General features: G+C 41.3%; 1 protein-coding gene across 1 annotated transcript in view; it reads right to left on the bottom strand.

Annotated features, from left to right (window-relative positions):
- The window catches only part of APG10 (Aldolase-type TIM barrel family protein), a 45,199-nt gene extending 35,059 nt beyond the window's left edge, over nt 1–10,140 (bottom strand). The window contains exons 1-5 of the mRNA XM_087695668.1: nt 9,851–10,140; nt 9,062–9,114; nt 8,554–8,761; nt 8,331–8,416; nt 7,328–7,429 (exon numbers count right to left, since the gene is read on the bottom strand). Of these exons, the coding sequence (XP_087551794.1) occupies nt 7,328–7,429; nt 8,331–8,416; nt 8,554–8,761; nt 9,062–9,114; nt 9,851–10,001 (600 nt within the window). The 5' untranslated portion in view covers nt 10,002–10,140. The remainder of the gene's footprint in view (nt 1–7,327; nt 7,430–8,330; nt 8,417–8,553; nt 8,762–9,061; nt 9,115–9,850) is intronic.
- Nucleotides 10,141–15,789: the final 5,649 nt, after the last annotated feature.

Below are 15,789 nucleotides of genomic sequence, written 5' to 3'. Positions count from 1 at the left end.
GTTCCCCCACCTTGGACGTTCCCCTCGTTCCAGGGGGTCCCATTCCCATTCCCCGTTCCAAGTAACTATGACTCAGGTGTCTATCAGTGCTCCATCATGGTGCGCGCCATCTCGATCACACTTCGGTTCTTCCGCTCCAAAAATACCATTCTCTTGAGGAGTGTTAGTATTAGCAAACTCCTATAAATGCCCCTAGCTGCACAAAAATGAGCAAACTTATTAGAAACAAATTCACCACCATTGTCAAATTGCAAGGTCTTCAGTCTCTGGCCAGATCGGTTCTCCTCGAAGAGAAGCCAATCCTTGAAGTGGGAGAAGGTGGGAGACGATCAACATGAAGTACAAGCTTCCCTTCAAGGACTCGGTCCTCATCAGGCCATGAAGATCTGTAGATACAAGCTCCATAGGTGAAGTAGACCACCTCGAAGCTTTGTTGGAAATCACATACCGATGTTGTTTCCCACAAATGCAAGAGACACAGGGCTGCTGGCTCACCACTATGTCCGGCAAACCTCGAACAAGCGATCCTCGCAATGCCTTCCAAAGGTACTCATAGTTCAGGTGGCCAAATCGAGCATGCCATAGCTCGGACTGTGTCTGAGAGGTAAGAAGAAGAGAAGTAAGAGCTATAGAAGACTTCAATTTGTAAATGTTGTTCTCCTCATACCCTATAGAGAGAACCCTCCTCGATCCATGATCAAGAACTTGAATGGCATCACTATCAAACTCCACCAAGAGACCAAGAGAGCAAATCTTATGTACCGAAAGTAAATGATACTCTAAACCTGGCACATGCAACACCTCGAAAGTGTGTGTACCACCACGTCCACCCTGTGCAGCAATAGACACAAAAGAGCTGTCTCCAATGAGAATCTGCCCACGCGAAGGTTGCAAATGGGCAACACCAACTGTTGAAGGAGTCACGTGCCGTGAGGCACCACTGTCCACGATCCACTCTCGTGCCTAGGGAGCTGTCATTGCACCATCAAAAGTCTTCGGTGTAGGGTCCTCAATGACCACTAAATGTAGAAAAGCAGCTGATGAGGGTGCAACCACCGCTCCAGAAACCTTCGTGTCCTTCTTCTCGGTGTCCTTCTTGTCCTTGTCAAGGCAATCCTTCTTTCAATGATCAGTCTTACCACAAATATGGCATGTTGATTCTTTCTCTTTGTCCTTCTTGGGTTTATTGTCATTCTCCTTTTTGGTCCTTCCCCTTTTTTTGAGAGGCTTGACCAACCAATGCCTCTAATTTGGAAGCATTCTATCCCTTCAATTGTTCCTCTTGGTCCGAGACCATAGGAATCAACTCTTCCCATCGAAGAGTTGACTCCTACCCTAATGCAATAAGAGCGGAATAAAAAGGCCGGTTAATCTCCTCCATCACAAGCTCCACCAAATCGTAATACTCCAGGATGGCCAACATCATCACGCGCCAGATACGGTAATTGTCACCATCGAGCTTCTGATCTGATGGAAGAGCCGGTAGGACAAGGCACCTTCCGATCCATATCGCTTGGAACACCGAGTCAATCTCTACAGACATTTTCACCTGCAATGCCTACACAAACGCAAAAGCAATCCCCTTTGATTGTGAAGACGCAGACTGCTAGGGCTCTTTCATCCGCTTCCTGAACCTTCTTCAGCCACCGGAGGCAAAAAATGTAAAATCTGCAATGGAAGGCCGAAAACTCTTCAAACAACAACGAACTGCAACAAGTTCACCAACTAGACTCCTTTCCTGTACGCCCACACTTACTTCAGCCTTGTTCTAATGCACAGCCCTCTCGCTTGCCCTCAAATGCTGGAAACGCAGCCTTGTGTCGCACTAAAATCTCCTCTTCAAATAGGTTCTTCACTCATTCAATCCATCTTCACCGCTCCGATACCATGTCAAAGTGCAATGATGCAGAAGTGTGGAACCAAGACTGAGAGAGAGTGAACACATAGAGAAGAGAGAGAGAGAGAGAGAGAGAGTGAAATGCAGAAAATCTGCACTGAAGAATGTTGTATAGGGATGCAGAATTATACACATGTACAGAGAGAATATCTACGTATGTCTCTGCCTTGAGAACCTCAATCTCCGACAGCTCGAGTGTTGTCTGTCACCAGCAGGCTGTCTCTATCATATACAAGTGATAGACAAGTGCTGGAAGGGCTGCCATAAATAGCAGAAGAAAAGGCCAAATAATGACCAGGTCGGTTGCATTTAATGCAACCCACTCATATAGATCTATCCGACTGCAGACTGCCATGTGGCATCTGCGCTAGCTGCTGATGTGGCTGCTGACGTCTCCTGCCTGTTGCGCTGTCCTGCTTTGATCTGCAGAAACTCTCCTAGCTGTCTAGGGAATGACAAACTCAAACATGGTGCACCGACCTATTGACCATGCAGGAAGGACAGAATCTCCGCTTAGGAATGGTCATCCGCAAGTGGAAACTAACATAGAGTACACTCCATTGCTTTCATACTTATTGTCTCTGATGCCAAGTATGTCTATCATTTCAGATTTTGCTAATGATGATTCCCCTTCTCCTATTGGTATAGATGATTTTCATGATGGATGTATGCAGAAAAAAAATCGGTTTATGAGTAATGAGGAAGACAGAAATTTCTTTATGAACTCAAGACTAGATAAGCAACCAAACAAGAAACTGTGAGTACTCCTTCCCCTTCTTTTCCTTCAAACAATTTTGTTTTCAAAGGTCAAAATGAAGTAGATGCATCTTAATCATCATCATTTTAATTTAATGCATTTAATGGACAAAAGGAACCCACATTATTTCCCACATCTATAACTATCACAAATCCATTTAATCTCCCACCCATCCCACTCTCTTATTCCGCTGCCACATCCTTTCAACCTCCATGTGCACCACATGTTGCATCTCATGTAGGATTCATTTACCACACTAGGGGGTTCTTCAAAGCACAGCCATTAGGGCCTCATCTCTTCCTTAGCCGTGTAGTGTTCCACCTTTTCCTCGCACACTTTCAGGATCATTGCAACCTGGGTATTTCCCCTGGTCTCTCCCGAGTGTGGATCAGTTGGTGTCATAGTTTACCTCCATGGCATTACCTAGTGGATCCTTTGGTCATTATGTTGTGTCCCAGCCAACATTTGGGCATGGCTTACATGTCCCACTGCCTCCATCTCCACAAGCACCTTATGGAAACATTCGTGTTCCAATGCCTCTGCATCAATCGACACTCATTGGACGCTCACACCCTATTTCTGCCTACCTGCCTCTTTCCCCTCCTTATCAAATATCTCCCCCACCACCACCACCATCATCTTATCCTCCACATCCATCTAACCCCACATTCCCAACACCTCATGGTTCTACCTCATCTTCCGCCAAGCATGCATTCAATGACAAGACCCATTTTAACGGGTCAAACTTTACAACTTGGTCGAACTTGATGAGACATGTCCTTGACCCACATAACCTATGGGATCTTGTGTAGGGGTTGAAACCCTAACCCGATCTCGTACTTGTTCTATACAAGGTTATCCGCTCATGGAAGGCTAGGAATGCCTCCGCTATTGTCGAGCTAATGCAAGGCTTATTGTCTAAGTTTCATTCTCAACTTCAGTGTTTTGGCTTAGTGTCAAAGCAATGGGCACACTTAACTGACTGCTATACCACTCAGGACCCGTCGAATAAATCTTGACCATGAGCTTCAAAACTTCAAAATCTTTGACCAGTATAACTTGAAAGTCAAGTTGGCTGAGTATCGACGTCTCCGTGCCGAATTCTTCACTACAGGGACTCCTAAGTTCTCTGGCAATCACATCACTTTGTTTCTTAACAAGCTGCCATGGTAAATACTTCAATTTTGTGCAACAAGTGGTTTCTCTATCCAATTTACCCACATTCCGTGAATTTGAGTGTCACCTATTGCGTTATGCACGACTAATCGATCAATTTCATTTGAATAACCCCTCAGAGGGGGCTCTTGTTACTCATTCTCAGAAGGGGCAGCAAGGGAAGGGCAAACAAAATCAAACCTCAAATCAAAATCAAAATCAAAAACAAGCAAGGGAATCACAAGGAAACTCCCAACCCAAGTGGCAGAATGTACCTTAGAAGAATAGATATTGTCAACATTATCAAAAGACTGGCCATTTTAACGAGTGTCCAACAAAGACAAGAGGCACAGCACCAAAACCAAAGTCACAGACCCCCGCCCCTTAGTCGGGCAACCTCCCTCAGGGGAGATAGGGTGATGGCAAGGGTTAGTGGAAAGGTTAGACTCATAATGCCACCAGTTAACCATCTCAATCAACAATGTTCTCAACTCCAAAGGGTTTGCTCCAAAGGGCTTGTCTGACTAACCTACAAAGGCCCACATCGTCTTCGTAGAGACATCCAATGCAAGTCTCATCCACATCTGTGAGTTGCCTCCCGATGAGGCTACCGCAAAGGCCCACTCGCCACAGTCAAGCACATCAACACATGTTTTGATTGTGGACAGTGCACCTACACATGACATGACTCCTATAAAGGACATCTTCCGTACCTGAGCCCCTACAATCGGGCGGATCCACGTAGGAAACAACTCCTTGATCAAGATCCAAGCTCAAGGTTGCATCAATTTTCCCATTGACAAGGGTCCGAATCTAGCTTTGCTAGACAATGTATACCATATCCCTCAGCTTGGGATAAATTTGTTATCTATTCAGCAACTTTGCCGACTAGGGCGAGCTGTGGACGAGCTGTTTTCTTTACAATGACCACAGCCTAGGTTCTTGACTCTCAAACTAGGTTAGTGATTACTTGCGGTAAGGCACAGCCTAATGACCTATACAACATGACTCGTTTTCTTACCGAGCCAACAACAGAGGGCTTCATGTTCCATAGCTTCGAGGCATTAGCCACATCTTAGGAGCGTACAAACAATGCAGCTACACATGACATGACTTCTATAGAGGACATCTTTCGTACCCGAGCCCCTGCAGTCGGGCGGGTCCATGTAGGAAACAACTCCTTGGTCAAGATCCAGGCTCAAGGTTGCATCAATTTTCCCATTGACAAGGGTCCAGATCTGGCTTCCCTGGACAATGTATACCATATCCCTCAGCTTGGGATAAACTTGTATCTATTCAGCAACTTTGCCGACTGGGGTGAGCAATTTTCTTTACAATGACCACAGTCGAGGTTCTTGACACTCAAACTAGTTTAGTAATTGCTCATGGTAAGGCACAGCCTAATGACCTATACCACATGACCCATTTTCTTACCGAGCCGACAACCAAGGGCTTCATGTTCCATAGCTTCCAGGCATTAGCCACATCTCAGGAGAGTACAAACAATGAGCATCTTTGGCGTTTCTGCCTAGGGCATCTTGGCTATGACTCTCTTTATGAGTTGTCTTGTTGTGAGATGGTTGAGGGCCTTCCTCACCTAAAGCTAGCTTGAGATGTCTGTAAAGCATGTTAGCTCGGGAAGCACCATGGTACCCCATTCCCTCTGCAGTCTACACATAGAGCTAAGGCGCCTCTTAGATTGATTTGCGTTGATCTTTGTGGGGCCAACATCCATTGCCAAATAAATCCAAGCCTCATTGATATAGAAATGTGATTTTGCCCTCTCTAATATGGTTGTTTAGCTTCTAAGCTAGGTACTTATGAGAGTGAGTTGCATCATTCTAAGGAGACTATTGTAGCACAATAGAATATGATTAAGGAGTTACAATGTAAAGTAACTGTACTTTTTGTTGATCCCTCTATTCCTATAGTTTCTTATGTTCAATCTTCCACAAAGAAGATGAAAAGCCTAATGTAGCAAGCTAAATTAAGTGATGCTCTTTGTACTAAGGTGGATGCGGTGTACATCGAACATCCTCAACCGATGCCCGCCGACTATGGCTCTTCCTCAGAAGACCCCGTACGAGATATTCTTTGGCTCTTGGCCTATCATACCCTACTTCAAAGTCTTGGAGTGTCGTGCATACACACCCACGCCCAATGATAAAATAGGAAAGCTCCCTCCCGAGCTGAGCTCCTTATCTTTGTCGGATATTCCTCGAAGCGAAAGCCTTCTGTTTGTTTGATCCTTAGATGAACAAGGTGATCATTAGGAGGGACATCATCTTTGACGAAAGGGATATTGTGCAATCCTCTGCATCGGATTTTGATCCAATTCCTCCTTCCACATCATTGGAAATCATGCCTACTCAGACAGGGGCTGTCTACAGTGATTCAGGATCTGTCAAAGTATGACACTCTCTCCAACTTATACTCTTTGCTCTGGTCCGAAAGACATAGGAGTTCAGGGGTCAGGATTCGCTTTGCATGCTGTGTTTGCTGCTGCATTGAGCATCATACATATAGCAAATCAAGCCAATGTTGAAAAGTGTTGTAAAACTCCAAAACAGCCTACTGCAGATGCCAACACATATCAAGTAGTGCTTTGGACCATGAACAGTAGTAGGGCAGCTTGTAGGACGAAAATGCAGCAATCCACAAGGTTATAATGATTAGGGCAGTAGTTGGAACTTAGGACGGCTAGAACAGGGGTTGTGACAGTTGAAAAGAGGACTGAAGCAATGGCAATAGCAGCTGGAACCAAATGCGGGTATGGAAAGCCTACTAAAGGTCACAGCAACAGCTGAAGATGATGGGCAGACAAGAGAGAATGGGAATGCAAAAGGTTTCGTGATATGCAAAGTGGCTGGGCAGATCCCTATTTATAGACACATGAACCAACTAGTTGTCTAGAGTGGCACCACTTGAATTGTCTTGGTGGGCTCAAACACTTCTGATGCATTAAACGTGGGCACCAAGCACTTTAGGTACAGTTAATATATGATTTTTGGGGATGCTTCACGAGCTGAAAGGGATTAAATTTAATTAACCCTTTGTTGCTTAACAAGCCCCTATCAGGATGAGGGTTTTGAGAACCTAAAACAACAGAGCTTTTTTTTTTTTTACTTACCTGCCTTTATGATATACATGAAGGAATATCTAGGAGCAACGTGCATCTTAGAATTCATATGGAAATTAGACATTTGTGTCTTAGTGACTCTTAGAGTAAATTTTCCCCCCTACAAGAGTATGAGCTTGAATGAGGTATATAAGTGGGCTAGGTGCATAAACACATGAGCGGCATGCATCAAACAAGATATTGTAGTGCTTCGACCAAAACTGTTGCTCTTGGGATCAAAAAGGGTATGAGCTAGGCTGAGGCTGAATAAGCCACTTTGTGTGTAGAAAACAAGCACCAAATTTCCAATTGTAGATATGAGAAATCGTGTACACACTTTACATAGCTTGAAAAAAACCATCCATTTTTTCTCGGGCATCAGAAATATGAGAGAAAATACCTTTTTTCTGCAACTCAAATCCAAAACCAGTCTGCTTTTACCAACTGTCTCAACCAGTTCATCCAACTTCCTTTGATCCAAACGTCCCTCTGTAAAAATGAACTGCACAACCACCATAAACAAAAGTGAATGCAAAGCATTGAAGACAAACTAAGCTCTTATGTGAACTTGGGCAATAAAATGTTGTATACAGCAAAATGCTACCGATAAAGTAATTTGTCCTGAAAAGTTCTCCTTTGCACCTTGTTTTCTTCAAGTATACATTAACACACCCCACAAAATTCACACCCTCTAAAGTCTGTCCACCCACACTGATCTCATAGTCTAACTTCAAACCCCTTTCTCAGCCCAACCATGGGTCATTCTCTGCCCACATTTCAGCCCTTGAATTCACCCTCTCTCTTGCAATCTCTTAGGTATATAGCAAACACCATGTCTTACAGCCCATGTGCTTGTTCCTAAGGCTACTCAACATGTGTTCTAGATGATTATCAGCCCATGAGTATTATCATATATCAAGTTTCCAAAGGAACTGTTAACAATGTATTACCTCTTCATATTTATAGACCTGTTATTGGAACATTAGAAGCATATTAAATCAGATATCCCACACAGGTTGCAGAAAATGTAACTTTGGCATCTTTGATCTCATTTGACTTATAGTTGGGCACTCAACACATTGCAAACACATATCTCCAATGATATGACTACACACCTCTAATACTCAAACACACAGTAAGGCATACAAAGATATTGAACAAAGTATCATGGTTAATAACAAAATACATTAAACAATACACATGGTTCTTAAATACCATTAACATCACAGACTCAAACAAGTATAGAAAGTCATTTGAAGACTTGAAATTCCATTCAACTTACTCAGCACCTACTTTGTTGAAATGAGAACACAAGCACTTAAGCAAAGCTTATAAGGGCCTACTTCAATCTGATGAGAACACAGGCACTTATAGCAAATTTTACATAGGTACAAAAGGCGTACAGATGTGACTATAACATGACTTGCTCCATTGTCCAAATATAACTTTGCATTTTCTGGTGTTACTCCACCCCCCACTTGCAATCCACCTACATTTCAAAATAAATATAAGTAGTAAGTAACATCATGAGAAGTGTAATAATATGTATGCATCACAATATGTAAGCTCACTATGTTAAAGTCATACTCCACTGTCCACACACTCATAGCTTTTCAATGAACTTACCAGGAAAAGCAGCTAATGCATCTAGGGTACTAGATTGGCTTTTGGCATCTGCTCCAAGCATGATCACATGCCCTCCATATAATCCATCCTTTTTGTAAAGTCGGGCAAATTCGGCAGCAGACTTTTCTGTCTCAAAGTTGGTCACTAGATCACCAGCTTTGTCAGGATGATCATACAATGTGGAACCAACAATTTGTTTGACCTTGCCCTATGAACATGTGTTCAATCCATCCAAAAGAAAAAGGTTTAGTGCAATCTTTAATTCTGAATTATAACCTGGCAAATGAAAGATAAACTCTCAAAATAAAACTTGCATCCCGATTAATGAAACATAAACTATCTCCTTTCAAAAATAAAACTTGCATCTTTATATAGCACATAACTCCAAGTGACTTACAAAGGTTGACTATGTTTTTGTCTGTCTATTGTATGTTTTCTATCCACAAAATTTTAGTCTTGGAAAGTTGTGTACATGCACATGTGAAAAAGACCTGGATTTAATAAGTACCTTGTGTATGTCAATGCAGGGTCGGAATTGTGCGCGATGTTGTTGTCTAGAAGCTGCAAACATTGAAGAAAAAGCTGGAGTCTTCATGCACAAATGGCTTTTCTCAAGGATATCCAAATATCGAAAAAGACAATTACGCGAGAGACATGTATAACACTTGCACCATCATAAGAGCTTTCCTTATGTTTTGTTTGCTAATTTGACATAGTCAGTATATCTATTGAATGGGATATGCAGATCTACATTGACTTAGCTGAGGACACCTTGCTCAATCTGTTCAGCTGAAATCAGATGATGAAGATACAGACGTGTTGGTTCTGTTTAGATGATCTTTTTGTGCAAGCACACATGCACTCCCATGAAGGCCATGTCTTACATGTAAGCTGCTATGTTAGTGATATAGAGGCTTCTTCAGTGGATGTGTTCTACTCCTGTTCCCAGTTGTGTTAAATACACTTTGTCACGAGTTTGGACACTAAAGAGGTGATGAAGCATAGTTTCAACACCGCAGCAAAGAAAACAAAAGTGTGTATCTGTATGTGCATACGTATAACCATCCGGCTGATTTCCCCTCCCTGATATGCTTCATATGTTCTCTCCTACTGTCTTCAAGGCTTCTCTTCCTGGAATTCCCCAGACGTTCTCTCTTATGGTCTTCAAGGCTCTTTGATCTTAGACATGTTCCTCAAAATGAGCTCGAAGCTTGTCTTTCTACTACAAGATGTCTCGCCCTGAGACATCTATGACATATTTGAATGGCTTTGAGAGAGAGAGAAAGAGAGACTTTACTGGCAACAGATGCGGGGACGATTCGACGAATGGCAGCTTGTTGCTTGGCCGGTGGGATGAGGATGCTGCTGCTGCTGCTGCTGCTGCTGCTGCTGTTGCTCTGAAGTGAAGCTCCCCACAGCGCGGCCCTCTCTAGGTTACAACTCGCCATTCGGGGGTGGTGATCCAAGACGAAGAAATAATTTTGCTTTGCTCAAGTTTCAGAAAATAAACAGACTTGCATGGTCAGCCTTGGGCAGTTGGGGTTCCTGCTCGTTTAAGGACCTTAACTGATTAGCTGCAAGCAGCTTGCAAACTGAAACACCAATATGACTTATATTTTAAATTTTATCATTTAATAATTACAAACCAATTGCTTTTTGTCGATTAGTAAAACATTACTAGCTTGTATAATATCATTATGTTAAGACAATTATAGCAAAAACAGATTTACTATCAAAATTCCATAACTAGATGTTTTCCATTTGATACATGTTCACTTCCATGCTATAAATTATATCATAATGTATATGTATGTTTTTTAAAAGTCTAACATATAAGAAACTACATTTTTCAATAATACACATACAAATTATGATTGTCATTTGTACATTATATATTTAGTTTTACTACTTTAAACTCATATTTCAAGTAGATATTATTTAGAGTATTTTGTGTATATAATAATAGCATGACCATATTCAACTTATGATGAACTTTTCCATGTTGGTATTTTTGGTCCTTTAGATGTACTTAGGATCTCTACATGGTTAGGTAATCCATTACTAGTCATAGCCAAAATAGAAGAAGATATTAGTAATAAACCAAAAGCTAAATAGTGTTGAAAATTAACTAGTATTAAAATCAAAAATGGAATCATGTTGACTAACTACATATCACCAAATCTAGAAGTGAGAGTGCTTATCAATCAAGCAAATAATTCCAAACACACTATGATTACAATCAGAATAAATTAACCATTTCGTTAAATCATGTGTGTTGAGGATTATACCTCCCTTTAAAGTTACCAAAATTCATGCAATTGGAAATAATTCCTTAATATCCAAAAGGGTCTGTGGAAACTCACACCAATAGACCCAATATAAAATAGTTGACTTTTCTAGAAGATCTCTAGTTTTAATATAGGTATATGATAAATGTTATATTGCCTCAATGAAGTAAGGGTTCAAGAACTTCCCATCAACAACCCAACCACATCCTACTCTACACATTGATCAACAAGATAGCCATATGCTGCTACTACATGGGAGTTGGAGATGATGTTGTATTGAGATGTAAATTTCAACTTGCCATGGATAGGGTGACAATTGTCTCATATTAGCTTGTAAATAAACCAAATGGATGGGGCTCTCTCTCATGTCAAGTCACCCAATGCATCTCCTCTTAGTTGCATGCCACGGTGATGTTAAATCTAAGGAAGGATATATGGTATGTAAATAGATCAAGTCCTCTCTCTCTCTCTCTCTCTCTCTCTCTCTCTCTCTCTCTCTCTCTCTCTCTCTCTCTCTCTCTCTCTCTCTCTCTCTCTCTCTCTCTCTCTCTCTCTCTCTCTCTCTCTCTCTCTCTCTCTCTCTCTCTCTCTCTCTCTCTCTCTCTCTCTCTCTCTCTCTCTCTCTCTCTCTCTCTCTCAAGCGGTAAGGCCACACACCAAGATGGGTGGAAGTGGTGAGAAATAACATTAAGAAGTGGAAAATGAGCATCATAAAGAGGAGGTGCAAATTGTGAATGCCGCTCTCCAAGAGGTGAGGATGAGACAAGCGCTTAAATATAAGTCAACCAAGGAGGATGCTAAGGCTCCATACATACAACTTGGATGCAAAGAGGAGGATCCACTTCCTTTCATAAAGCTTAGAGAATTAGGAAAGATGTGGAAAAGCATACCCTCATAATAAGGTTTTAAGAAGATGAGCTAGAGAGAATGACCTTCGTGAGAAAAAAGGCCATACTATGGGGACACCCAAGAGGCCCCATCTATGTAAACAATCTCATCAAAATGCAAGTGGAGCTTAGGTGCACCAACATGCCCAAAAAAATCAAAGCTAGGAAAGAAGGCAAGAGAGCAACGTATGGGGATAGCCAAGTCATTGTCAATGGCAAGGCAATCAAATAGGGATTTGCAGCTTATGAGACCAATACCCTGGATATATAGATGACAATGTAGAGCTACAATGGTTCACTTTGGACACACCCAGGTAGGATGGAGTAGGTGATGGAGAACCAAGATTTGATCATGATCACAAAGACACATCAAAGCCTTAAGAGGGGGGACTAGAGTGTAGGGATACATTTGGAAGTCTGCATATAAAGGCAGCACAATATATTAAGGTACCGCATAAGGATCAAGAGGTGGTGGCACTAATCAAATAGAAGCTACAAGATGGAGTACACATCATGGCATGGGACATTGATACTTGATACATGTGGATTAGGGTGGAGGCGTCTAAAAATTGAATACTATGCATCGCCCTATGTTACTTCTCTCCATGAGGATTAAGATATGATATTGGCAAGAGAGGGAGATTGGAGCTCTCTAGATAGCACCAAAGAAAACATGGCAACAAATATTGCAAGAAAACCTATCTCGTCACACCAACAAGCTTGTTCTTCATACTTCAAGAAACCGCAATAAGAAAAAAAACACCAGGAACATGATTTCTCTACACAACATCATAAACAATTCCTTCCACAAATTTATGACAACTTATTCTTCACATCCATGAACCATAAATGAAAATGAACACAAATGAATGCTCAATATTGAATGGAAAATGATCATGGAAGCTTAGTTATTCATGTTTCATAGTCTTCTTCCTTCAACCTCTCATAATCTCTCATAGATACAATGTTTTGCCATAGAAAATGGCTATCTTTTGTGCTCTCTCTCTCTCTCTCTCTCTCTCTCTCTCTCTCTCTCTCTCTCTCTCTCTCTCTCTCTCTCTCTCTCTCTCTCTCTCTCTCTCTCTCTCTCTCTCTCAATCACTCATACACCATAATCCTTATCCAATAATACAATAATACTCAAAAATTCTATCTTGGTAGTGAATACACCTCCCACAAGGTATGTTTGATCCGAAGAGACACTAGAGACATTATAATGACATTTCAGAGCTCACTATTGTCATTATCACTTCAATCTTTACTTTGAGTTTTCAATAGTTGCACCTTCACTTCTTTGAACTATCTTGAGCTTATATTCTTTCATTTCCAAGATTAAAAACTTTTCCAAGCTAAACATTCATCCCACAAAACACTCACCAAAGCAAACAAAATATATACAAAAGCTCAACAAAACACTACAAAACATCAACAAACAACATAAAAACTATATAGCTCCAACCAAAACCAATCCAAACCATCAAAAAACATTCAACACATATTCACCACACTCAAACCCAACAATTCACAATCTCAACCTCTCAAACAGAAAGAAAACATACCAAAACTGAGATAAAGCAGGCCTATCAAAACCAAACAAACATACCACAAATCTAATATAACATCACAACTCAACCAAAAATCAATATGAGCTTCTTAAATACATTCAATCCATCTCAAAACACCTAAAATACCATTCAAAACTATCAATTTCACTAAAAAATAAATCATTTAGCACTCCCAACACAATAAAAAATAACCAAAAATTTCCCAATCATTTTAGTCCTCAATATACCTGCACACTTAATCACGAAGCATCCTTATGACCTTGAAAAATAATAAATAAAAGTTTTAAATAACCAATCACTCAAAGCATCAGATCTAACACTATCTAGGTTGCAAAATAGCTTGGGTCTAAACAAATATATGAAAGAAAAACCATAAACTAGCATAAACTAATTTATTAATAACCAAACAAATTACACAAACTATTAAAAAGGATATAATAGCTTTGTCTTTCTTGTTTACACAAAATCTATAGCTTAATCTTGAAGCATCATCGAGCTTTGATCTACTTCAATTCTAACTTTATCTACTCGCGTAACAAGGATATCTCACATACACATACACATCTCACATAGATAAAACATCCACAAAACATTGAACTCACAATCACGAGATAATGTAGTTTGAATGGCACAACCCCCCAAAAATTTGGAGAGGAAAGAGAAGGTTTTCCATTGAGAAGGAAGATACATAGAAAGCTAATCCCCTTGCTTGTTAAGATGAATATATTGAAAGGTGAGAAGGATCGAAGCTTGCTTGGAAGTGAGCTATGGAGAAGAGCAAGAGCAAGAAGAGAGAGAGACACAAATGGGAACTCCAACAGTCACAATGTGTGACTGGGCCTTCCTTTATTCAAATTGTCACTAAAAGAATAAATAATAAAGTGACGGTGATGGGCGCCCACCACCTGCAGTGTGCAATGGCAGGTACTATCAGTATAATAATACACGGGCAGCTAGGCAGAGGCGTCTTTACCCCCAACAACCTCCCACTTAAAGGCAAATCTATCCCAGTGAGGAGGGAAAAGAAAAGGAAAAAGGTAGTACAATGTACACATGTACAACAGGATGAGGAAAAACGTCATCTCATCCAACACCCATCAATCTCCTAAGGAAGGCAAAGGGCTCAGTAGTGAGGTTTTTCGTGAGTAGATCTACAGGATTTTCGTCAGTGTAGATCTTGACAAGGTCAACAAGCTTGTCTTCCACAACCCCACATATGAAGTGATACCTCACCTCAATGTGTTTCATCTTCACATGGAAGACCGAATTCTTGGCTAGCTGAATAGCACTCACAGAATTCGAATGCAGTGTAGGTATAGTATCAATCCCAAGGTCATGAACCAAACGGCCCAACCATATTGCCTCCTTGCAAGCCTTAGTGGCCGCAACATACTCGGCCTTAGTGGTAGAGAGAGTTGTACACTTCTGAACCCTGGACATCCAAGAAACAACACCTCCATCATAGGTAAAGACATAGTCAGAAGTGGACTTCCTACTATCTGCATGTCCTGCATAATCGGAGTTTGTATAGCCCACAACTCCTGTATCCTGGCTGCCATAGCAAATACACATATCTGATGTGCCCTTTAGGTATCTCATGATACCCTTTATGGCATCCCAATGCTTTTTGCTAGGTGTAGCCATATAGCGTGCCACAACACCAACTGCAAAGGAAATATCTAGACGAGTGGCTATCATGGCCATCTCGGCCCTATGCTATCATGGCCATCTTAACTATCATGCATAAGGGATCTTGGCCATCTCGGCCCTCTGCTCATCTATCTGCAGATAATCGGCCTGTGAAACCTTTACATAAGAAGGTAATGGACAGCCAATAGGCTTTACATTCTACATGCGGAAACGCTCAAGGACTTTATGAACGTACTCTCTCTGTGAGAGGTAGAGTAGTCCCTGATGCATGTCGCGCTTAATTCAACATGACTGGTCATATGATTAGATGAACCTGAATTGACATACCATACATCATCATGTGTGCCCTTTCTTGTAACTGCATTCATCATATGTTGCATAACAAACAGACACTCATTTAATGTGAGAGGCCTGTCCCAAATCCTTCATCTCAAAGCTCTTCTTCAACTAAGATTTAAGAGCATCCAGCTCATCATGAGCTTTCCCTTCTATCAGTATATCATCCACATAAAGTACCAAAATAAGCAAGGAGCCATCATGGGCTATTTTCATGTAAAGACATGGATCCATAGCACTCCTACTGTAGCCATGTGATTGCATAAAGGCATCAAACTTATGATACCACTCCCTAAGTGCCTACTTCAAGCCATAAAGACTTTTCTTCAACTTGCACACTAGGTGCTCCCTGCCAGGTTCTACAACAAAGCCCTTAGGCTGCTCCATGTATATCTCATCATGCAAATCCCCATGCAAGAATGCAATCTTGACATCCATCTGGTACAAGTCTAAGTCAAGCTGCACGACTAAGGCCAGAACCAAGCGTAGGGTGGTCATCTTCCATGCTCC

Source organism: Lygodium microphyllum, chromosome 16, assembly GCF_053477565.2.
Source record: "Lygodium microphyllum isolate KBCC chromosome 16, Lygodium_microphyllum_v1.1.10, whole genome shotgun sequence".
Taxonomy (NCBI): Eukaryota; Viridiplantae; Streptophyta; class Polypodiopsida; order Schizaeales; family Lygodiaceae; genus Lygodium; species Lygodium microphyllum.
Note: the sequence above shows the minus strand (reverse complement) of the source record. Positions and strands in the feature narration are given on the sequence as shown.